The sequence below is a fragment of the Chanodichthys erythropterus genome, chromosome 12 (assembly GCF_024489055.1).
Source record: "Chanodichthys erythropterus isolate Z2021 chromosome 12, ASM2448905v1, whole genome shotgun sequence".
Classification (NCBI taxonomy): Eukaryota; Metazoa; Chordata; class Actinopteri; order Cypriniformes; family Xenocyprididae; genus Chanodichthys; species Chanodichthys erythropterus.
This window is the reverse complement of record NC_090232.1, coordinates 48,926,721-48,953,524: the sequence shown is the minus strand read 5'-3', so window position 1 is coordinate 48,953,524 and position 26,804 is coordinate 48,926,721. Positions and strand designations below refer to the sequence as shown.

Here is a 26,804-nt window from a genome sequence, read left to right as displayed (position 1 = left end):
GAGTTGGTTCAGTTCTGGGAAAAGAAGCCAAGACAAGTACCAAGAACAATGGAGTAACAAGAAGAACAGACCAGCTGCTCATTCAAGCCATCCAACCTTCACACTTTTCTTTTCTTTTACTTAATTTTCCTTTACCGCTGAAAGTCTTGTGTCCTAAGTTTCGCCGCAAAGTTCAACCAACGACTTTTGCCGCTTCAACTCCAACGACAAAGAGACTTCCTTTCATTGTTCCACACGGACCTGATCTGGACCAATCATCGACTCGGGAAACCCTTCTCTGCACGACGAGGGAAATTCACCTTTAAGTCAACGCAAGCAAGTACCTCCAGATGAAAACTGAACTGGTGCATTTAAATTAATGATTCATGGTTCGTTCTGGTCTTTGAAATGCATTGATAGGAATTCTGTTAATCATATCACTCACTCTCTCTCCCTCTCTCTCTCTTTCAAAACTCTTTCTCTCTCATTTCCTTCTTACTGCAACGCGTATGAATGTGTGTGTGTGTGTATGTGTTTGTGTTAGTTTGTGTTAGAATAAATAAAATCTCTTGTAGATTTTAAAAAGAAAGTGTCTTGTATTATGTGAAATGTAATGTCTTAAACTGTGATCAAGTTACCGGGCTTTAATCAGTGTTTTCATGATTGTTGGATATTTATATCCGCAACAAGAGCTTATTACGGTTCGAGCAAATGAACGCTGGACGACTCAGTTGCTCGGTCGTAATCTTACAACTCTTTATAGTTCCCTATAAATATTTCATTTGAGCTAATTTTGCTTCCTAGGGTGTTTTCCTACAGAAGTGTTGCTGTAACATCAGAGACTCACTGTGAATCATGAGCAGAAAGATCAGAGGAAGAGGAGGAGCCATTCTGACTGACATCACCATAGCAACACCTACAACAACCAATAAACATCAGTTACTGCACCTCCAACAATTATGATGTAAACATCTATCTCTACATATTTAAAGGGATCATAACATACTATTTTTCATTTAATTCTAATCCAAGTATGTTTAATTTGAACAAAATCAAGTTAGAAGAACTTTTTTTCAAAAATCAATTAATGAAATTTACAAATTATTTACAACAGTAATGTGACTGAATGAGGTAAAAACAGAGAAATATGTAATAGTTTTACCGTGTTTCAGTGAGTCTCTTGTCCATCAGATGTAAAATGATGAAAACAGAGACTAAAACATGTTTGCTCTGCAGAGGAAGCAGGACTTCAGATAAGTTTCCTGCTGAACACTATAAACCCCAACCAGAATTGAGTAACTTCAGAATGTGTGAATTTGCTGCATAAGCAATGAAATCCACTGAAAACAATTAAACAATATTACTTTGATCACAGCAAAGTGTTTTTGTGTTGCAACATGAGTGACTCAAAATGAATCTGATATGAGTTTGTTGCTCTTAAAACATAAATGATTTATGAAGCGAATCACAATTTCAACAAAACTGTAGAAAACTAAAAGTCATAAAATAAAATGGTATGCCTTAGCTGTTTTTAGCATCTTACAAATCTTCAGGTTATCTTAACAATTTAAAAAAAAAAAATTATATAAAATCCCAACAATTTTCTGACAATTCTACTTCTTCCCTCTTCATGTTTAGGTTGACCAGATGTCCCAAAAATGTCCATGTTTAACAGCAAGTTCAAAACTTCCTGCAAACATACAGTACTGCAAAAGTCTGCTGAGTGATTAGAGAGCAGATGACTCTGTATGCTTTCAACACGCTCTTCAGGAACTTGGATGTCATACACTGACTGGTCTGTGCAACGCTGCTTCAGGTCGAACACACCTATTATTTTAGCCATAAGGAAGAAACATGGAGGAGTGCAGAGCACTATTTTCAGTGATTATCAGAAGAGAGTCCATTACTGTTTTCAAGGTATTTGCATACTAATTATTAATGTTAAATTAAAGTAATACTGTTTATATGTACAGGTCCTGAACAGGGTGTGCAGGGTTCCTCCATCACAGTGAATAATGCATAGCACACATATCTCAACTATATCACATGCACAAAAAGCACATACTTTCAGTTCAAAATGAGCTTAAAATGCTAACTTATTAACCTAATTATGGGTAGTAAGGATTCACTTACAAAAGTACAAAATGACAATTGAGAAAGTAGTTAAAATCAAAAATGTACAGCAATGTATCTTCCCTGTATTTTAATTAATAAATAACAACCATTGAGATTTCAATTATATTTTAAGTTTGGAAAGAGGAAATCTCCCTGGTTTTCTGTTCCTGAACTCTGATCACTTTTTTCCTGTTATTGTATTAGTGTCAAATACTTTTTTTTCTGCCATTTGTTAAAATGGGAAATGCTATGCAGGAAATCATAACACATATATTATACTATTCCTCCCTTCTGTCTCCTTGGGTGTGATCAGTATGAAGGATCCTTGAATAGGCTGTTTGTTTCAGCTAAAGTGAAAGAGAAAGTAAACAGAGCTCATGAAATACATGAAATGCCCTGAATTACAGGAAAAGACATCAGGGGTGTGCTCTCTCTCTCTCTCTCTCTCTCTCTGTGTGTGTGGTCCTGGTTAACCCTACTGTACATTATGGGACAAAATGGGGTTCCCAGAAAGATGGAAATATCTAAAATTCTTGTCCTTATGGGGATATTTTTGGAGACAAGCTGGTAAATCTTAAGGATCGTCATGAGGATGTGCATGTAACTGATTCCTTAGGAACTGTTCAACAAATATTCTTTGGAGGTTTTATATTGTTATTTTTCTATTTAGCTGTGTATAAGTCACAGTAGTTTTCAAAACATCCCGATATAAAAAAAAAAAGCCACAGAAAAGGATGATGTGACATCTGGAGCTTTCTCATTAACATTACTAACTGGAACATGATTAGTTTGTGATTATTTTCATTGATCCCCCTTATCAAATTTAGAAAACACTACTTATAATTGTAATGTTTTCTACATTTGATAAGGGGGATCAATGAAAACATTCTGTAAATGATTGATATTGTGTGTTCAACGATATTTTGATAATAATGTTGGAGGGAGGACATGATGATGATGTAACAGTATTCTCTTTGTAAATTGGTCATAAAAGGAGGCTGTTTAGAGTTTTACAAAAGATAAAACTACCCACATAGCAAATGTTTTCTGGCCCAGCTCCGGGCCACACGATCACGTTTCCCTCGGCCCAAGTACCGCAAAGAATGACGGCCCTGAAGTGGCCCAGAACTGGATTAAAGACAGGGGTCACACATGGGCCATAACCGGCCCGAATCTCAGCCAGTTAATCACCCTTAACTGGCCCTGAACTGGGCCAATACAGGTTTTATTATTGGTACCAATTCTCAGCCATATGTTAACCATATCACCACCACCCTTTAACCAGAAACCCCAAAAATGAGCCATAACCCAGCCTAATCTTACCCAAACCATGTGAAATGAGTCACAAGAAAATGTAATTCTCAAAATTAGTTTATTTAACAATATTGCACAAGCCAATAATAATAATATTAATAATAATAACCACATTCAGAATTGTGTAACTGTGTGAAGGCTATTTTATTTAGTACAATCAAAGCATATCTTATTACCACCTCATGAATATATGAATGAATCTAGCACTGAAATGTAAAGATATTATAATGTAATTTTACTCTCAACACATATAGAGCAAATTTAAAAAAAAAAAATAGTTAAAACAAATTTACACATCAGAATGTTTGTATGTGTGAGGGAGAACGTGATCCTATTCAGGACTGTCCTCATGAAGTGAAGTACAGCTCTGCAGCCCCTCATTTCTCCACAAGTGCTCTCTCCTTATTCCATCTCTATCAGGAGCAGACTATTAGTGGTGTCAGACAATTTTTTCCTCACAGCAGCTAAAAGACAAAATAATAATACAAAATTAATAAATACATATACAAACATTCATCCATCTACTGTAAATAAATGTAAGTACCAAATGAAAAATAAGGTTGCTTTGTTGTTTTTTACAGGAAATGATTGCCAATAATATGGCACTATTGAATGACTAACTGGTTTGTCAGAGTTTGACAACAGTATTATGACAAGTAAGGCCATTTTAGCAAACAAAAACCTTAAAAATGTTGAGATATGGAGACTGTGGTGTAAACAGAGTAACCAATGCACTGTTGAAATACTGATAATGTAACGCATTCAAAGCATAACATCTTATTTCCACCTCAAAAAAAGTGCATTTAATTTCAAAATGTACTGGTCTGTCTTAAACAGTTACTTATTGCATAGGTTAATGTAAACTAACAATGACCTCCTACAAATACCAAAAACATGTCTTTGTTTATGTGGCACAATGATTATTCCAGATTTGATTCTACATGACAAAATGCAAAATGCTTACAAAATAACAAATTGCTTTCTTATTGTTTTAAGAATGTCTACTAGCTAAAACAAAAATATCAGACATAGACCTATCCTGATTATCAAAGTCAGAGATTAGATTTAGATATAATTAAATCTGATTGTACAACCTTTGAATCACTTTCAACTCAAAAAGTCAATTACTGTTGCTGATTTTGCTGTGATTTTTCCTATCATTTTAACAGCATTAGGCTATATTGTTCCGCACACCGGATAGGAAGCACCGCGCCTCGGACATCCCGCAGGCGGTCTATCTCACCCCGGTTGCGTCAATCATCATATCTGGGTTCTCAAGTCAAGTCAAGTCAAGTTTATTTATATAGCGCTTTTACAATTGGTAATTGTTTCAAAGCAGCTTTACATATTAGAAGCACAGAAAAAAAGGGAAGTGGTTAAAACTGTACAAACAAGCGTGGTAATATGTAACATATACAAGATGGTGCTACATTAAGCCAATGTCGGCTGACTTCCAGGGGTGGAAAAAACCCCCTAGGAGAAAAACCCAGCGTGCTAGCACTGGGAAAAAAGTCCTAGGAGGGAAAAAACCCCTTGGAAGATATATATATGTAAATGTATATGGAGATCAAAATCTGAATTGTACATTTTTATTATAGAGATTAAAAATCGATTATATATAAATATATGCAAGCGGATACGGGGATCCTGGGCTACGTTGTAGTCAGGTCCAGACGCAGGTTCTCCATCTGACCTGGATACGGCCTGGATCCAGCACCCGGCAAACCTCAGGATAAGCAGAGAGACAGATATTAGCGTAGATGCCATTCTTGTTCTGATGTACAGGTATATCTAGTGTTATAGGAAATGTTCTCGGTTCCGGCCGACCTAATTATTGCAGCGTAACAATCCTTTAACGGATTTGAAAAATGTTAATGTATTGATAATGTGTTATGTGTATGCAAGAGCAAAGAGATGTGTTTTTAGTCTAGATTTAAACTGACAGAGTGTGTCTGCTTCCCGAACAATGCTAGGAAGATTGTTCCAGAGTTTAGGTGCTAAATAGGAAAATGATCTGCCGCCTTCAGTTGATTTTGATATTCTGGGTATTATCAACTGGCCTAAATTCTGAGATCGCAATAAACGTGAAGGACTATAATGCATTAAGAGCTCACTTAGGTACTGGGGAGCTAAACCATTTAGAGCTTTATAAGTAAGTAGCAAGATTTTAAAATCTATACGATGTTTAATAGGGAGCCAATGTAATGTTGACAGAACTGGGCTAATATGGTCATACTTTCTGGTTCTAGTAAGAACTCTAGCTGCCGCATTTTGAACCAACTGTAGTTTGTTTAAAAGCCGAGCAGAACAACCACCCAGTAGAGCGTTACAATAATCTAGTCTTGAGGTCATGAATGCATGAACCAACTGTTCCGCATTGTCATTATGAGAGCATATGTCGTAATTTAGATATATTTTTTAGATGGAAGAAGGCGGTTTTACAGATACTAGAAACATGACTTTCAAATGAAAGATTGGTATCAAAGAGCACACCCAGGTTCCTAACTGAGGATGAAGGTTTAATGGAGCACCCGTCAAGTGTTAGAGAGTATTCAAGGTTTTTTCGTGAGGAAGTTTTTGGTCCAAAGATTAGGAAATCAGTTTTTTTCTGAATTTAATAATAAGAAATTTCTTGTCATCCAGTTTTTAATGTCAGCTATGCATTCTGTTAGTTTTGTGAATTTGTAGGTTTCGTCAGGCGCGAGGAAATATAGAGCTGAGTATCGTCAGCGTAGCAGTGAAAACTAACACCATGCTTCCTAATTATCTCTCCTAAGGGCAGCATGTACAGAGTGAAAAGCAACGGTCCTAATACTGAGCCTTGTGGTACCCCATATTTAACCTGTGATCGATACGACATCTCTTCATTAACTACCACAGACTGATAACGGTCAGATAAGTATGATTTGAACCATGCCAAAAGCAATTCCACTAATGCCAATATAGTTTTCAAGTCTTTTTTAAAAGAATGTTATGATCGATAGTGTCAAAAGCAGCACTGAGATCTAATAACACTAATAGAGAAATACAGCCACGATCGGATGATAGGAGTAGATCGTTTGTAACTCTAACGAGAGCAGTCTCAGTACTATGGTATGGTCTAAATCCTGACTGGAAATCCTCACAGATTCCATTTCTTTCTAAAAAGGAACACAGTTGTGTTGAAACTGCCTTTTCTAGTATCTTTGACAGAAAAGGTAGATTCGAGATTGGCCTGTAATTTACTATATCTCTCGGATCTAGTTGAGGTTTTTAATAAGAGGTTTGATAATAGCCTGCTTAAAGGTTTTTGGCACGTGTCCTAGTGTTAAAGATGAATTAATTATATCAAGAAGTGGACCTACGACCTCTGGAAGCATTTCTTTCAGTAGTTTAGTCGGCATTGGGTCTAACATACATGTCGTTGATTTTGATGATTTGATAAGTTTAGATAATTCTTCCTCTCCTATAGCGGCGAATGATTCTAGTTTTACCTCAGGGACACTACAGTGCACTGTCTGAAGAGAAACTGTAGACGGTTGCATGTTTATAATTTTCTCTCTAATATTATCAATCTTGCAAGTAAAGAAGTTCATAAAGTCATTACTGCTGTGCTCTATGGAAACGTCAGCAGTTGAATCTCTGTTTCTAGTTAATTTAGCCACTGTGTCAAATAAATACCTAGGATTATGTTTGTTTTCTATTAAGAGATTTGAAAAATAAGTAGATCTAGCATTTCTTATGGCTGTTCTGTACTCAATCATTTTTTCTTTCCACGAAAGGCGAAAAACTTCTAGTTTTGTTTTCTTCCAACTACGTTCAGCTTTTCTAACAGCTCGTTTTAGAGCCCGAGTGTGCTCATCATACCACGGCGTTGGATTAGTTTCCTTAATCTTCTTTAGACGTAAAGGAGCGACCGCATCTAATGTGCTGGAAAAGAGAGAGCCAATAGTTTCTGTTGCAGCATCGAGTTCTTCTATGTTGTCAGGTATACTAAGGCGATGAAACTGCTCGGGGAGATTATTTATAAAATCACCAACAACAAGGACTTTATCCGCAGCCAGTACTAACTCTGATAGAAACTCAGCAAATTCTTTGATAAAGTCAGTATGGTGCCCTGGTGGCCTGTATACAGTAGCCAGCACAAATGTCAACTTACATAATGTTACATAAAGCACCATCACTTCAAAGGAATTATATTTGAAATTCTTTTGAATGATTCTGAATATATTACTATAAATTACAGCAACACCTCCCCCTTTGCCTTTCTGTCGAGGATTGTGTCGATAATCATAACCTTGAGGACTACATTCATTTAAAGTAATGTAATCGTCTGGTTTTAGCCAGGTTTCTGTCAAACACAGCAAGTCTAGTTTATTGTCTGTGATAATTTCATTTACAATAAGTGCTTTTGAAGAAATAGATCTAATATTCAGTAACCCAAGCTTTATCATTTGTTTATCTGATTTATCTGTGATTTTCATTTTTTGAACATCAATTAAATTTTTACCCTTAAAAGGTTTTGGAAGTTTTTTGTATTTACTAGTTCGAGGTACAGACACAGTCTCTATGTGATAATATCAAGGTGAAAGTGTTTCTATGTGCTGTGAATTATCTGAGTTATGTGACGTGAGGCGGCTAGCAGACGGTCGGTTTAGCCAGTTTGTCTGCGTCCTGATCTGGGCCCTGGTTTGTCATGTTTCAAGGGGCAGTGAATCAGCTACCTTATAGGCAGAATTCACTTCAATAAAGAACAAAGTGGCATCCGAGTTTCATGTATTTCAAAAAGCGCCAAAAATGGATTGTTATTCTATTTTTAAAGATAGCTGTTACATAGAGTGATGGAATTCATTATCATAATAACCAAAATAATCTGCGAGTTTTAACCGCATTTGGCGGCTTTTTTGTAAAAAAAAAAATTAAGTTCAATTCTTTCCAAAAGGCCAAATATTGATTCAAAACATCTAACATAACATAACATCTAATGTTAGGTCGTACACAACATAACTTCACTTACCTAGAACAGCGGTTGTCCGACAGACGTCTTCACCTTTCAGTGGGAGAAATTTCAACCGATGCATCACGTGAATCTCATGATCCACCAACCAGAAAAGCTGCTGTTACCATGGAGATCGCGCCAAAATAAACAATAGTTGAACGCCCAGTTGTAACTATTACATATATTTTTAAATAAACTGTTATGTAGGGGATATATACAGGGCTGGTTCTAGACATTTGGAGGCCCTAGGCATAATTTATGTTGGAGGCCCCTGACTCTTCTCCCCTCTTTAATATTGTAATAATTTTACCGTTACTCTCCAAATTAATGTAGAAACAACTTAAAGCAACAGCTTAAAAAAAAAAAAATTATCTGTGGCCTGGCCCAAATAAATGTATCCATATATTTCCTACCTTTTAGACAGGTACACTGTAAAAACAGTCAGTCAAATATACAGCAAAACACCGTCAAATTCCAACGGTAATGGAGCGTAAAACCAAAAACTTCCTTTTACTGTATTAAATAGATTGAATAACCGTTAATTGTGAGACTGGATAAAACTTTGTTTTTTACTGTAATAAAATGTTGAAATTATAAATATTATCTGTGAAAACAAATAAATATTGTAATGTTGAAAATGTCTAAAAACCTTAGATTGTATGGTATTATTTGAGTAAAACTACATCTTTTGGGGTTGTGCACATTGGAATTCACAGTATAAATCTGTAGATTTTTAAGCAAACAAAAACATTCATTTATACAGAAGCAAGATGTTAAAAAATCCCACTAAACACTGGACTTTGGATAGACGTGCACATCATGTATATATTAGGTCCGTCGGTCCATGACTATTTCTGAACATCTATTCGACGTCCAAACTACACAGTTAAAAAAAAAAACTGTAAAATTTACGGTAAAATACCGGCAGCTGTGGTTGCCAGGAATATACCGTGAAAGAAATGTGGAATCTGTAAAAGACAATACGGTATACTGGTTTTGTAACCCTAAATTTTACAGTAGACAATGTATTTTTTTTTTTACCAAAATCATGGTAGAAAAAAACAAATATATTTGTCAATTATACAGGTCCACTATTTAGACGTCCAACCACACTGTTAAAAAAAAAAAAAAAAACTGTCAAATTTACGCTAAAATACCAGCAGCTGTGGTTGCCAGGAATATACCGTGAAAGAAATGTGGAATCTGTAAAAGACAATACGGTATACTGGTTTTGTAACCCTAAATTTTACGGTAGACAACGTATTTAAAAAAAAAAAAAAAATATATATATATATATATATATATATATATATATATATATATATATATATATATATATATATATATATTTGTCAATTATACAGGTCCACTATTTGTACGTCCAACCACCAGAGGGGGAAAGTCCAGGGGTCAGAAAGTAAAAGTCCTGCCATATTTTTATTCCACCCACTGAAGCATTAATGAGATAATTAAGTGATTAATTGAGTGATGATTGACCATTATTGAAGACACCTGATGATAACAAGCAGAATCACTAAAGGAGAAAATCACTATTTTTAAGACACCATTACAGAGGTCAGGGTTTGCTTTAGTTGGGCTCTTGACCCTTGACTCTTTAATATTAGAATTTGTTTGGCTGCTGTAATTGAGTTATAACAGCCAGACAAGCAAAGAGGAAAGATGATCAGGTGGTGTTGGTTATGTTTTCACATAATCTTTATTTGACCTGAATCACTGAACTCATTTAGAGCCCAATCTCTGAGTTAGATTTACATTATTGATTACAGCAGCACTGTGATTCTACAGCAGAAGTTCCAGTTTTTTTTTAAATAATCCAAAGGTTTATAAAAATTTGTTCTAAAGAAAAAAGGTTTATTTAGACACACATAGATCAAGAATCATCCTGTGAATCTCAACAGTGGTGAGGATAATAAAGCATGTTGCAGTGCATTCTGGGAGCCACCAATCAAAATTCATCCATGGCTCCCATCATGCATTGCTGCATGAATAAATTATGAGCTGAATTGTCTTAGTAATTTCCTTTATTCTCATATTTTATTTTTTCTGTTTTTCTGTGACTTTTCAGAAGCTTGTTTTCTAATGTTTAGAGTTGATCTGTTGATCAGAATATGTTGCTTGTCACCGTTGTTGAGATTCATACACTGATACTTGATGTCTGTGTGTGCCTAAAAGAAGGTTTTTTTTTTGTTGTTGTTGTTGATCAGAACAACTTTTAAGATATCCTTCAGATTATATTGATAAAGCTGATCTTCTGCTGTAGGCTACTCAATAATGTAAATCTAACACAGAGATTGGGCTCTAGAGTTCAATGATTCAGATCCAATAATGATTATGTGAAAACATAACCAACACCACCTGATCATCTTTCCTCTTTGCTTGTCTGGCTGTTATAACTCAATTACAGCAGCCAAACAAATTCTAATATTAAAGAGTGAAGGGTCAAGAGCACAACTAAAGCAAACCCTGACCTCTGTGATGGTGACTTAAAATAGTGATTTTCTCCTTTAGTGATTCTACTTGTTATCATCAGGTGTCTTCAATAATGGTCAATCATCACTCAATTAATCACTTAATTATCTCATTAATGCTTCAGTGGGTGGAATAAAAATATAGCAGTACTTTTACTTTCTGACCCCTGGACTTTCCACCTCTGGATGTTTTATTGAAAAGGGAGGTATCTAATTGTCAATCATCACTGAATCATCAATCAATTATCTAATAACTTTAACACTGCTTCAGTGTTACTTTTTAACACCCGGTAAGATGGACTCATATGTTCACTTTGGGTGTTAATTTAACACTGGGGATTTTGCTGTGGATAGTTAAGTACTTTCACTTAAATGACAATTAATAGGTAATTTGCATTGCCATTTAAGTGAAATTTAAATTTAATTTAAATATACAAGCTTGATAAAAATGATAATTCTAGAAGAAAATTTCAGATGGCACTTAGAGGCTTTTGCATCTGAGCTCTTCATGTATAAATCATGTTGATAGGCCCTATAAAACAAATATTACATATTAATAATGTCAATTTCCTGCATCTGTTATTGACGTCCAAATGACGTCCAAAAAAATTACCCCGTTCAAAGGTCAAATGTTGAACGTCAAGATGACGTCCAAGTTGGGTCATGGTTGGACGTCCAAATAGTGGACCTGTATAATTGAAAAATATATTTGTTTTTTTCTACCATGATTTTGGTAAAAAAAATACGTTGTCTACTGTAAAATTTAGGGTTACAAAACCAGTATACCGTATTGTCTTTTACAGATTCCACATTTTTTCACGGTATATTCCTGGCAACCACAGCTGCCGGTATTTTACCGTAAATTTGACAGTTTTTTTTTAACTGTGTAGTTTGGATGTCAAATAGATGTTCAGAAATGGTCATGGACCAACGGACCTAATATAGACATGATCTGCACGTCTATCCGACGTCCAGTGTTTAGTGGGATTTTTTAACATCTTGCTTCTGTAAAAATGAATGTTTTTGTTTGCTTAAAAATCTACAGATTTATACTGTGCACAACCCCAAAAGATGTAGTTTTACTCAAATAATACCATAAAATCTAAGGTTTTTAGACATTTTCAACATTACAATATTTAATTGTAAAATGTATGCGTATTTATTTGTTTTCACAGAAAATATTTATAATTTCAACATTTTATTACAGTAAAAAACGTTTTATCCAGTCTCACAATTAACGGTTATTCAATCTATTTAATATCGTAAAAGGAAGTTTTTGGTTTTATGCTCCATTACCGTTGAAATTTGATGTTGTTTTGCTGTATATTTTACTGACTTTTTTTTACAGTGCAGGAATTTACCGTAAAATGTGTCTGGTCAAAATAAAATGCTGTAATTTGTTATACAATTTCACTGTGTTTTTTACTGTCAAAGGTTTTAATAAGGTTTAACATATTTCTGTTATTTTTACAGTTATTTACCATAATAGGGTCTATTAAAAAATGACAGTGATTTTAACAGTAAAAGACTGTAAAAATGCTGCGGTGTAAAACTATTAATTGTTTTACAGAAAGTTTCCGTACTATATACGGTGAATAACTGTGATAAATCTAATGGTACATTTAATGTAATTTTATGGTAAAATACCATTAAATTCACAGTTTTTGGAAGTGAAAAATAACAATTCATTGTAAATATTACAGTGAAAAAACGTAAATTGACATTCCCACAATTCCCTGCATGACACTTCACATTTGATATATTTTCGTTGAAATAACTCTGTTTCTTCTTAGCTTTTCTCATTTTTTTTCTAATCAGTTATGTACATTAGAATTTTATGTTACATCTAATGTTGTTAAATTAATGTTTATTGCATTTTTTAAATTTCTTGCATGTTACCATGATGGTGTATAGTGTGTGTGTGAATGACACTGTGTGCACCTTCTATATGTTAGTGTTGTTCTTCTCAGCTTGTGGGAAATCTGCTTGTGATGAACTTTGATTCATCATGTGACTCTCATCACCACTGTGTTTGGTGACTGTCAGTGTATTATAAAGGTACAAAACAGATATTAGTACTTCATTAGGTTGGTAAATTAATATTATATCAGTTAGTGAAATACGTTATTTTACCATAAATTAAACAGATTTTTTTTAACGTTGCTACTGTATTTTTTACGGTAAAGTTCTGGCAACCACAGCTGCCGTTGTTTTACCGTAAATTTTACTGGGATTTTTTTTACAGTGTATTACTGTTAAATTAACAACAAATTACTGTAAATATTATTATATTCTAACTTTTTTTTTTACTGCAAATATCCATAAAAAGCTATGGAAAGTTGCATTTTTTACATGAAATTACTGTATAATTGACAAATATATTTGTTTTTTTAAAAAAAAAATACGTTGTCTACCGTAAAATTTAGGGTTACAAAACCAGTATACCGTATTGTCTTTTACAGATTCCACATTTTTTTCACGGTATATTCCTGGCAACCACAGCTGCCGGTATTTTACCGTAAATTTGACAGTTTTTTTTTTTAACAGTGAAGTTGGTTCATGGTTGGACGTCCAAATAGTGGACCTGTATAATTGACAAATATATTTGTTTTTTTCTACCATGATTTTGGTAAAAAAAAAATATGTTGTCTACTGTAAAATTTAGGGTTACAAAACGTCTCGGTTACGTATGTAACCCTCGTTCCCTGAAGGAGGGAACGGAGACGTACGTCAGTAGTGACCGACGAATTGGGATATCGCTAGAGAGCCCCTATCAGCTTCGAGAGAACTAAAACAAGCCAATGGAATTGGCGTGCGATATTTGCATAATGCGCACCTCCCCTAACAGGTGGATATAAAAAGGGGGGCAGATGCAATCGCACTCTGTTTTTCGCTGAGGAGACAACCGGTGTCCGCACTGCAGCGAGGGTACAGAAACTGTGGCGACGGGACGTACGTCTCCGTTCCCTCCTTCAGGGAACGAGGGTTACATACGTAACCGAGACGTTCCCTTTCAGTCGGTCACGTTCGACGTACGTCAGTAGTGACCGACGAATTGGGATCCCAACTAAACGCCACAGTTACGAAACCCCTTCCAGTGCCCAGCGCAGGCTCTAGCCGCCCGTCGCACCAAGGGGACGGAGAAGGGGGCGAGCTTACGCCGGGAAGTCTACTGCTGTTCCGATATACCCACTAAGTAAACTAGACTACACTGGGGAAGCGAACCCGTAAGGAACGCTGCGGAACCACTACCTACCCAGAGGGGAAGGAATTTACATGGAAAACATATGGACTGGCCCGCAGGGCAGAACGCATATGAGTCCCTGGGATGGCTCCACCTGAGTAGGGGGAGACTCATCTGACAGGAGAAAGCAGAAGCTCTGCTAAGGGAAAGACACGGGCTCACCGTAGGGAGTAACCGTGGACAATACACATATGGAATCACTCACGTAGAGGGATTGCAACATATGGAACCCAACCAACAGACAACATCGAAGATGGATGTTGGTCTGGCATCAGACACTCCGCAATGCCCGAGCCGAAGGTGGAGGTGGAGGAACTCGACAGGGTTCACCGAACGGGGAACACGACTGGAGTCAACAGATGCACATATCCTGCCCAGGGGGCGGGAGTGGCATTGCAAGCCGACACGAGCACAGGTTCAACGCGTCTACCGGCTGGTGGAAGCGAGTACACGGGAAGAACCAGCTTACACGTAAGCTAAAAACCCTAGCAAACGTGTTGGGTGTCGCCCAGCCACAGCTCTACAATCTGTCAGCGAGGCGCCATGAGCCAGCGCCCAGGAAGAGGCCACTCAGGTGGAGTGGGCTCTCAACCTGAACGGGCAAGGCACGCCCTGGGAACATAAGCCAGGGCGATGGCATCCACTAACCAGTGGGCCATCCTCTGCTTGGAGACAGCCTTTCCCTTCTGCTGGTCTCCGTAACAGACAAAGAGCTGATCTGAGGTCCTAAGCTTCAAGTTCTATCCACGTAAACACGCAGGGCGTGAACTGGAAAGAGCGAAGCTAGGGGCTGGGTCTGCCTCCGACGAAGGCAGCGCTTGCAGGTTCACTACCTGATCTCTGAAGGGAGTGGTAGGAACCTTGGGCACATATCCAGGCCGGGGTCTCAGGAAGACGTGAGAATCCCCAGGCCCAAATTCCAGGCACGATTCGTCGACCGAAAATGCGTGCAGGTCCCCAACCCTCTTAACATGAGGCCAATGCAACCAGGAGGACGGTCTAAGAGACAGTACTTTTAACTCGATTAATTGCAAAGGCTCAAGGGATGACGCCGAAGTTAGCTAAGAACTAAGGTGAGATCCCTAGAGGGTAAGGAGGGTGGGCAAGGAGGAATCAGTCCCCTCGCCCCCCTCAGGAACCTGATGGTCAGACCGTGTTTCCCCAGGGCTTGCCATCAACTGCATGGAGATGTGCAGCGAAGCGGCAACATACACCTTGAGGGTGGAGGGAGACAGCCTTCGCTCCAAGCCCTCTTGCAGGAAGGAAAGCACAGATCTGACCGAGCATGATCGGGGGTCCTCTCGTCTTGCGAGAGGAGCACCATTCAACGAATAGGTTCGACTTCAACGCATAGAGGCTCCTCGTGAAGGAGCTCTAGCGGAAGTGATGGTGTCTACGACCGCCTGCGGGAGATCACCCAGAACCTCCGCATCCCGTCCAGGGACCACACGTGGAGGTTCCACAGGTCGGGACGCGGGTGCCATAGGAAGCCCCATCTCTGAGTCAGGAGGTCCTTCCTCAGAGGAATCGGCCAAGGAGGGGCTGTCGTGAGGAGCATTAGGTCCGAAACCCGGGTCCGAGTGACCAATATGGAGCCACTAACAAGACCTGCTCCTCATCCTCCCTGACCTAGCACAGGAGCTGTGCGAGAAGGCTCACTGGGGAAAACGCATATTGCGTAGGCCCCGGGGCCAGCTGAGTGCCAGGGTATCCGTGCCGAGCGACTCGCCGGTCAGGGGAAAACCACTGGCCGAGGGCAGTTCCTGGGGAGGCAACAGGACTACCTGGGCCTCGCCGAAGTAGTGCCAGATCAGCTGGACCGCCTGGGGATGGAGCCGCCACTTGCCCGCAAGTGGAGGCTGCCGTAAGAGCTCGTAGGCTGCACGGTTAAGCACACCTGGGACATGAGTGGCCTGAAGCGACCTCAGATGCTTCTGACTCCATAGCAAGAGATGGCAGGCGAGTTGCGATATGCGACGGGAGCGTAGACCAGCCTGATGGTTGATGTACGCAACGGCCGCCGTGCTTGTCCGAGCGGACCAGTACATGCTTGTCTGACAGCAGCTCCTTGAAGCGGCCCAGTGCAAGACATACTGCTAGCAACTCGAGGCAATTGATATGCCAATGCAGTCGAGGCCCCGTCCAAGACCCGAACCGCATGCCCGTTGTACATGGCCCCCCATCTGGTGGTAGAGGCATCTGTGTGGACCACAGCGTCCAAGGGGTACTCCCGCCCGCAGGAACAAAGGGTCCGACCACCGGATGAGGGTAGGGCGGCAGCGCCGTGTCACGAGGACACTGAGCGTGCTGCGCTGCCATGGCCATCTCGGGACCCAGTCGCAGAGCCGGTGTTGAGCGGCCTCATATGGAGCAACCTGAGCGGCGAAACGCGGCTGCAGATGCCACATGCCCCAGGAGCCTCTGAAGTCTTTCAGTGGGGCCGCCATCCTGCGCTTGAGCGAACTCAGGCAGTTCAACACCGACTGGACGCGCTCCTCAGAGAGGCGCACAATCCAGGCGACCGAGTCTAGCTCAAGACTGAGAAAAGAGATCCTCTGCCCGGGGGCGAGTTTACTCTTGTCCCAGCTGACCCAAAGACCCAACAGGCTGAGGTGAGCTAAACCATCTCCCTGTGTACGCACAACTGCTTCGCGAGCTGGCCAGGAACAACCAGTCGTCGAGGCAGTCGAGAATGCGAACGCCCTGTTCCTTGAGGGGAACAATGGCCACCTCCGCAACCGTGTAAGGCGTGGAGCGACAGGGCCAGCCCGAAGGGTAGGAGTTTGTACTGACATGCTCGACCCGAGCGCAGAATCGAGACATGAAAGTATGCATCCTTCAGGTCGAATGCTGCAAACCAAACCCCGGGACGGACGCACTCGAAAATGCGCTTCTGCATGAGCACCTTAAACGGCAGCCTGAAGGTACCGGTTCAAGACGCGCAGATCCAGGATTGGCCATAGCCCACCGCCCTTTAGGGTACAATGAAGTAGGGCTGAACCTGACTTCAATTCGGCTGGAGGGACCGGCTCGATTGTATCCCTCGCCAGGAGGACAGCAATCTCCACTCGGAGAACAGGTGCAATGTCCAACGACACCTAAGTGAAGTGGACACCCCTGGACGCCGGAGGACACCGGGCGAAATGAATCGCATAGCCGAGTCTGATAGTACGCATGAGCCAGCGGAACGGGCTGGGGGCACTAACCAGGCCTCCAGACACCGAGCCAGCAGAACCAAACGCACCACAGACGTACCTGGGGTGGGGCAGCGAACCAGAGTACGGGGACCCGACTCGGGCGGCGTGGTAGCGGCCCAGAGTGTGATCAGACTCTGCGAGGTAACAGTGCGTATGGGAGACGGCACACGGGGCGCGGCCTGCACCAACACACTGACACCTGCTGGCGAGGTGAGAGGGGGCTGGGAGTAGCAACGCGGGGCGCTGCACATCGCCAGCCACACTCTTGGGACGTAGAGGATCGGAAAACAGTTCTTAGTGGGTACCGCTGGACTCCGGAGAGCCAGCGGCGGAACAGACCAATTCTCCACCCGGCCCTCCTCCGGGGAGAAAGAACCGTTTACGTCAGCTCCAGGTCGCCATATCTCCAGGACCGTCTCCCGCTAGTCAGGTGACTGCGGGTTGAGCGGGCTGGGTTCAAGGCCAGTTTGTGAGATGAGCGCATCGAGAAAGCACACTTTGACGACGGCACATCCCAGCAAGACTCGCCAGGGGTGTTTCTGGACCACCATGGTGGACATTGTCTGGCCAGGGGCCTGCGCTTTGATTTGCATCCTGCGTAGCTCAACCCCGACTCAGAACTACCCACATGCAATGAGTGCTTTGACCTACTGCAGACTTGCCAGGGGCCAAGACTCATGCAGGGCAGAGGTGGTGTGCCCGTAGCACTGCCACCCCACCCTAGGGGTAGTGAGAGAAAAAACTTGTAGTGCAGATTATGACCCTCTTGGCGTTCCATATTAACGCCAAAAAAAGGCCACAAACTGCCAAGTTTTTTCATGCACATCCGGGCTAAGCCAGGGGCGCGGCAAGGCGAGTACGCGTCGCACGACACCCCCAGGGGCCCGGGAAAGCATGGTTGCCAAGTCTGAATCCGATTCAGCATGAGCACGCCACAACCGTGGGACGCTCAGCCTCATCTTCATGTTCAGAGCCCAACAATACTCTCTCCAATGTAGCAGTCGACATCTGATCCTCTGCTGGAGCCCTGACTAAGATGTTAGGTCCTCCATATTTATTTTAAGGAGGACCAGCAACACATGCAGAAGCTACCAGCCATGTTGGACAGTGAACGTGGCCGCCCAACTGGACGACACACGGCACCCTGGGCACCGACGTGGCCATGTATCTAAACATGATCCACCCACGAACATAGTCACAACATGTTTGCGATGCACTAGAGGAGTGGGGGGCCCACGGAGAATGAGTCGGCGGGTATTGCCCCACTGTGATCCTCTGGTCACCCAGGCTTATTAACCAAAGTAGCACTTTTCTGATTCAGAAAAATAACTAGATCGGGGAATAAGTGAGGGGACTCCACCTCATTAAAAGGCAGCCGAGTCTCGACCGTGCATCTAGAGCGCCAGACAGCGCGCAGGGTTGCCGTGGCAACGCGCGCTGTCAGCCGGCAATTCGACGGCACACGGCGCGCTGAGCGCTCAAGCCCTTACGAGAAAGGCGAGCAAACAACGCGCCGACGTGGACATATTTCCATAAGAAAATATGACCACCCACAAACACAGTCTCAGCACGCTAAGCAGACATGAGAGAAAGTGATCGTGGCCGTCAGAGAGGATAGGAAACGACCGCCTCCAGAAACGCACAGACAGAATGACATCTTGAAAAAGACGCAGTGTCTGTCTGTGAAGCTCTTTTAGAAGGGGAAACTTCAGCTCTTTTGTGTCGAGACACACAGGGAGCGTCACGACGTGTTTAGAAAAACACAGGAGGAACCAGACCAAATCGCAGACCAGTGGAATTACAGCGGAACGCTGGGAAAACATTGGATGTTTCCACCCGGCTCACTCCAACTCGCGACCTCGCTGCAGGCGTCGTCACACCAACACAAGCGCCGAAACTTCTTCAGAGGCTTGAAGTTCAAACAGCCGCAGGACACCAGGTAGGCTCCGAAGCGAAAGACAGAGTGCGATTGCATCTGCCCCCCTTTTTATATCCACCTGTTAGGGGAGGTGTGCATTATGCAAATATCGCACGCCAATTCCATTGGCTTGTTTTAGTTCTCTCGAAGCTGATAGGGGCTCTCTAGCGATATCCCAATTCGTCGGTCACTACTGACGTACGTCGAACGTGACCGACTGAAAGGGAACCAGTATACCGTATTGTCTTTTACAGATTCCACATTTTTTTCATGGTATATTGGTTTATGACGGCGCCAGCTCCTGCGAGGACTTCAGGAGATGCAATCATCTAGATCAACATTCACATTGCACAATCTCTATATCCTAATTTATTGTTAATGTAATTCATTTTCCAGGAGCTCATTACTTCTACCTTCAGTTAAACTGCTAACAGTGATTGTAATTACCTAAAGTATATTATTTACTAACTACATTCTTTAAATTGTAATGTTGACATCCATTTTCTGTAAAGCTGCTTTGAAATGATATATATCGTGAAAAGCGCTATACAAATAAATTTGAATTGAATTGAAATATATTCTTGGCAACCACAGCTGCCGGTATTTTACCGTAAATTTGACAGTTTTGTTTTTTAACTGTGTAGTTTGGACGTCGAATAGATGTTCAGAAATGGTCATGGACCGAAGGACCTAATATAGACATGATCTGCATGTCTATCCGACGTCCAGTGTTTAGTGGGATTTTTTAACATCTTGCTTCTGTAAAAATGAATGTTTTTGTTTGCTTAAAAATCTACAGATTTATACTGTGAATTCCAATGTGCACAACCCCAAAAGATGTAGTTTTACTCAAATAATACCATAAAATCTAAGGTTTTTAGACATTTTCAACATTACAATATTTAATTGTAAAATGTATGCATATTTATTTGTTTTCACAGAAAATATTTATAATTTCAACATTTTATTACAGTAAAAAACAAAGTTTTATCCAGTCTCCTAATTAACGGTTATTCAATCTATTTAATACAGTAAAAGGAAGTTTTTAGTTTTACGCTCCATTACCGTTGGAATTCAACGGTGTTTTGCTGTATATTTTACTGACTTTTTTTACAGTGCAGGAATTTACCGTAAAATGTATCTGGTCAAAATAAAATGCTGTAATTTGTTATACAATTTCACTGTGTTTTTTACTGTCAAAGGTTTTAATAAGGTTTAACATATTTCTGTAATTTTTACAGTTATTTACCATAATAGGGTCTATTAAAAAATGACCGTGATTTTAACAGTAAAAGACTGTAAAAATGCTGCGGTGAAAAACTGTTAATTGGTTTACAGAAACTTTCCGTACTATATACAGTGAATGACTGTAATAGATCTAACGCTACATTTAATGTAATTTTATCGTAAAATACCGTTAAATTCACAGTTTTTGAAAGTGAAAAATAACAATTAATTGTAAAATTCACATGAAAAACCGTAAATTGACATTCCCACAATTCCCTGCGTGACACTTCACATTTGATATATTTTCGTTGAAATAACTCTGTTTCTTCTTAGTTTTTCTCATTTTTTTTCTAATCAGTTATGTACATTAGGGTTTTATGCTACATCTAATGTTGTTAAACTAATGTTTATTGCATTTTTAAAATGTCATGCATGTTACCATGATGGTGTATAGTGTGTGTGTGTGAATGACACTGTGTGCTCCTTCTATATATTAGTATTGTCCTTCTCAGCTTGTAGAAAAGCTGCTTGTGATGAGCTTTGATTCATCATGTGACTCTTATCACCACTGTGTTTGGTGACTGTCAGTGAATTATAAAGGTACAAAACAGATATTAGTACTTCATTAGGTTGGTAAATTAACATTATATCAGATAATGAAATACGTTATTTTACCGTAAATTTTACAGTGTACTGAAATACAAAGTTAAATATACATATTTAAAATGTAAAATTCACATGTAACTCCGTAAGTATGTTTACGGTTTGATGTCATTTTTACAGTATTGTTCTGGTAACCACAGCTGCCGGTATTTTTCCGTAGAAACAACGGGATTTTTTTTACAGTGTATACATTAGTCTCTGATACGTACAAGACCGGTAATGACTGTGTGTGTGAGTGTGGCAGATATAGTGCTGGTGCTTGCTGTGGTGATGACGTGCAGGTGGCGGTGATTAGAACTCCGGTGATTGAGTGCGTGGGTATTGCAGGGAGGTGGAACCTGACGTGTCTGTGACACTGCATAACATCAGTGTTTGTCAGCTCATCATTGACTGAAACACAGGCTCTACTCTTCAGCACAATGATGACCCACAAAACTCAGAAAGCAGAAACCCTTTAAATCCCAAAAAAACATTAAACGCCAACATCTTGTGCGAAAACACTTAAATTCAACATTTACTACTGATCAATTATTGAGTTCTATTAGATTTACATTTTACAATACATTGCTGTTTTTTCATGATTTTACAGTAATCTACTGGCAACAGAGTTTTTCTCCGGTTTGTTGCTGTAAAATTAATTTACAGTTTATTGCTGTAAAAAAGTGTTTCAATATGCATGTTTTTTCATCTTACACCTTTAACCCTTTAAACCCTACAACAAAATCCCCAGTGTTTAATGAACACATATGTGTCCACACTGCAGAGTGTTAGAGTAACACTGAAGGAGTGTTGAAATTAATTAGATAATTATGTGATGATTGAGAAATAGTGATGAACACCTGCTGTTAACAAGCAGAATCACTGAAGGAAAGAAACAACAGAATAGAAAAAAAGATGAGCAGAAACACAAGAACTACAACAGGCTTCCAGCCACAGCCTTAGATGAAATCAAGATAAAAAAAATAAAAATAAAAAAAATAAAAAAAATAAAAAAGACATTAAATCTCAATATCTCAGCAGAGGAAAAAATAATATTACAAGCTTCACTTATTACTACAAACAAAATCTAATTTTAAAAAGTCAAGGGTCAAGAGCCCAACTAAAGCAAGCCCTGATCTCCATGATGGTGGCTTAAGAATTGTGATTTTCTCCTTTGGTGATTCTGCTTGTTACCATCAGATGAACAATAATCACACAATTAAACACTTAAAAATCTCGTTAACTTTAACACTGCTTCAGTGGGTGGAATAAAAAATATGGCAGGACTTTTACTTTCTGACCCCTGGACTTTCCACCTCTGCAGTCATCACATATTTTATCACTTATCTCATTAACTTCAACTCTGCTTCAGTGTTTCTTTGAACACCTGAGATATAAACACTGAGCAGTGTTCGCTGAGGATTTTGCTGTGTGCAAAGGCATTTTGCACAAATGTTTGATAGACAAATAATCTAAATCTCTGGGTCACTTAAAGAATAAGAATGACCTAATGGTTTGAAAGTGTGCAAACCCTTTATTTGGGGCTCTAACATTTTTATATCCAGTAACAATACAACAAATGTGTGGTATGCACAAAATTGTGTTTTATTTAATTTTCTGGACTGGATTTATCTCACACTTTCTGGTGATTCTGAAGAGAACATTTTGATAAAGACTTTCTACAGAGCTCTAAATGTTGTTATTGTTATGTTGTTATTATCATGAAACAAATGTCACTATAAACACATTTTCAATATTTATCATTTTAAGATTATTTTATTAAATAACTTAATATGCAATGTTTTCTCTAAGTACATTAACTTAATTGTTAATATACAATGTATCATATACAGTATATGATGAATATCTTTAATAATTTTGACCAACAAACAGATGGTCCCATACAAAAGCATCATATATGGTGGAGTACAGCCTGGAAAATGCATTGTCATCCAGTGGGTCATCAATCCCCAAGCAAAAAGGTTTGGCAGTATCATTTCCCAGATAGCAAGCAACCATCAAACAATGTTAAATCAATGTTAATGTGTCAATGTTAACTGCATTAAATAAACATCACTTTTGTACCCATAATTAATGTTGAAAAAATGTTGAAATTTCAACAAAAAATCAATGGTAATGGCACTGAATCAATGTTACATTTGTTGGTTCAACATCATGCTTGCACTCTCAGAAACTGAAACACAACTACAACTGACTTAAAGCCACACAGCCTGAAATCAACTGAAGATAAAAGAAGACAATAAATCTTTCAAGATCTCAGCAGAAGTTCTTTTTGAGAATTATCAGATTTAGATGTTGATGTTTTATTGAAAATGTTTGGTAAGTTGTTTCCTTTAGTTGAGCAGTTTGACTCTTGGCTTTTTGTGTGAGTTTGAAACTCACAATATGTTATAATGAAACAAAGATGATCAGGTTGAAAGTTTTCTGCATCACAAAGTAAAATAACTCACTCATCTTATCCCTGGTTAAAAGTGAAAAGAAAAAAAAAAAAAAAAACTTTTGATAAAAGATTTAACTTCTTTTATTTGCAGTTTATTTCAAACTGTGTGCCTTTAAGTCAGTAGTTGTGTTTTATTTTCTGAGAGTGCAAACATGAAGTTGAGCCAACATCACATTTTAACATTGATTCAATGATATTGCCATTGATTTTTACAGAAGAGGATTAGGGCCAAGCAATAATAAAAAAATAAAACCATCTCGAGATTAAAGTTGTTCAATTTTGAGAAAAAAATTGTTAAATTTCAAGAAAAAAGTCAAAATAAAATGTTGAGAATAAACTCATTAAATTATGAGAAAAAACTTGTTAAATTTCGAGAAAAACGTCTAGATAAAATGTTGAGAATAAAGTCATTAAATTACGAGAAAAAGTCGTTAGATTATGAAAAAAAAGTCAAGATAAAATGTTGAGAATAAAGTCATTAAATTACGAGAAAAAGTCGTTAGATTATGAGAAAAAAGTCAAGATAAAATGTTGAGAATAAAGTCAATTAAATTATGAGAACAAATTCGTTAAATTATGAGAAAAAAGTTGTTAAATTACAAGAAAAAAGTCATTAAATTCCAAGAACAAATTTTTTAAATTATGAAAAAAATGTCTAATTCTAAATTCTCATAATTTAACATTTTTCTCAAAATTTAACGACTTTTTTCTCGTAATTTAACGAGTTTATTCTCAACATTTTATCTTGACTTTTTTCTCGAACTTTAACAATTTTTTTCTCATAATTTAACGCGTTTATTCTCAACATTTTATCTCAACCTTTTTTCTCGAAATTTAACAACTTTAATCTCGAGATGATTTTATTTTTTTATTATTGCTTGGCCCAAATCCTCTTCTGTAGATTTTTGGATGAAATTTTTTGAATAGAATTCTTTCAACATTAATTGGGTGTTGCAAAAGTGACATTAATTCAATGCATTTAAAATTGACAAATTAACATTGATTTAATATTGTTTAGATTGTTTCTTGCTATTTGGGTTGTTTCTTACACAGATATAATATCAAACATATTCTGTTTTAAAAATGCTTTTAAAAATCCTACTATACTGCTGGAATGTTGTAATGACATCTACCTGGTCACTGATATACTCCTCTGTTCCTCTCATTTTCTTTAATCAACAGAGTAGGATTTAGTCTACGACACAGAACTGGAATTGCGTTTGACTACAGTCTTCGTTTTGATGAGAAAGTGGTTGTTTGCAACTGTTATGAAAACGGGAAGTGGGGCGAGGAGGAACGGTCTGGACAGATGCCTTTTGAGAGAGGGCAAACTATTCTGGTACATATGACTTTATGATCCCTGACTGTACAATAGAGGTTGTGATATTTACTTCATAATATTGTATCAATATATATCCACGCCCAGATGCCTGGATATATGAGTTCACATCTTTGTCTTTGTGCATTTCAGGTCACCATTTCTTGCAGTGCTGATAATTACGAGGTGTTTGTCAGTGGTAAAAAAACTCGTACTTTCAGCCGTCGCTACAATAACATGGAAGAGATTGATGTTTTGGAAGTTAGTGGAGATGTGCAGCTGACCTTTGTGCAGCCCTGACAAAGATTTCATCCAGGTTCAAGAGAAACAGCATTGTGTGCTCATATGCAAAAATATATGCTTGCATGCATAATATTCTGATGCTGTGTGATTATCCACCATTTCAGAGAGAAAATAAATAAATAAATAAAATGAATAAACATGGACGTGCCTGAACTATTTGTGCTTCTGGTGCAATTTGTGCTATTAATTTTTTTAGTTTTTTTAAGTTTTAAGTTTTTTTTTTTTAAGATTTAAGTTTGCCTTCAAACTTTGTTAGACTGCACAAATGACAGAGATGTTAAACATATTTATACAGTATGCATTCTTATCTATCCTTTCTTAGTTGATATATTTTGATTTCATCTGATCAGCACAACTTTACAAAACAAATATGATCAGATGGTTATAATCACTATGCAACAGAAATGCTCCTGGCTGCTAGGGGACAGTGTTGAGCTGGAAATGCCATAGAACTTGGTTCCCATTCAGTCGGTCACGTTCGACGTACGTCGGACAGACCGACGAATAGGAATCTCGCTAGAGAGGCCAATCTACTTCGAGTGTAACTAAAACGAGCCAATGCACATTGGCATGCAATCATATGCATCAGCTGCTCGCCTCGCAGCGCGGGTATATAATGAGCAGCAGGTGCGTTGCATCTTCAGCTTTTCGCTTCGGAGCCGAACGGTGTTTGTTCCTGTTCTCTGCAAGCGAGTGTCTGCTAGAAGACGAGTCAAGCTTTTTGGTTGAACTTCTCTTTTTTTCCGAGTGCGGGCGAACAGCACAGCAGCGGGGTCGAAGTCCTCTCTTTGTCTGTTTTTGTTTCGTTTGCCGTTTTTGAGCAAATAGCTGTTTGACAGCGTCAGAAGGCTGTTCTCACGGCCGGTACGGTGCGCTTTTGAGCGCTGAAAAGCCGTTTTTACAGCTGGTAAGAGTGAGCGCCTTCAAAGAGAGAGAAAGCACATGACAGGCTGCACACAATCCCTGTCTGTGTTGCGGTGGCCGTTCCCCTGCGTGCTTCAGCACTTCTAAAAGAGTAAAGTCCCTGAAAGAGCTTACACAAGTAGATTCGCGTCTTTTTAAAGACGACATCCTACTTGTGTTTCTGGATGCGATCGTTCCTGTCCTCACTGACGGCCACGATCACCGTTTCGCATGTCTGGGCGCGTGCTGAAATGATGTTCGTAGGTGTTCATGTTTTCATATGAGAACATGATCACGTCGACACGCCGGTCGTGACTCTTCTTTCTCCGGGAAGCTTGAGTCCCCTCTGTTGTTGGCCAGCTGCCGCTTGTGTGTAAAAGCACAGCCGCGGGTCTGCCCGACACTCTGGGAGGCCGCGGAGATCAGCGAGAGCAAACCTCTCGCTCCTCTGCGTGTCGTGTGCCGTCGAGCTGCCGGGCTGCAGCGCGGGTTGTCACGGCAACCCAGCGCTCGCTCGGCGCTCTAGATGCGCGGTTCCCTTGCGTAATGTCCATTGTAGCGCCCTCTCTGGTGCACCAGAAGAGGTCTACTTTGCTGATATGGCTTGGGTGACATGAGGTTGAGTGGTTCCTTCGGGGAACCAACCCCCTAGGGCCCCTCCCTCTCTAGCGCATTGCAAGCTGTGCAGTTTCTGGATTGGATTGCTGGTCCCTTTC

At 39.5% G+C, this 26,804-nt stretch overlaps 1 protein-coding gene across 1 annotated transcript; it reads left to right on the top strand.

The window, feature by feature from the left end:
- Positions 1–25,318, top strand: LOC137032925 (galectin-5-like). The gene is made up of 6 exons (XM_067404948.1): positions 1–344; positions 784–943; positions 1,618–1,896; positions 22,997–23,085; positions 24,747–24,903; positions 25,036–25,318. The coding sequence occupies exons 3-6, from the start codon at positions 1,834–1,836 to the stop codon at positions 25,180–25,182; spliced, it is 456 nt and encodes a 151-aa protein (XP_067261049.1). The 5' UTR covers positions 1–344; positions 784–943; positions 1,618–1,833; the 3' UTR covers positions 25,183–25,318.
- The last annotated feature ends 1,486 nt before the right edge of the window (positions 25,319–26,804 follow it).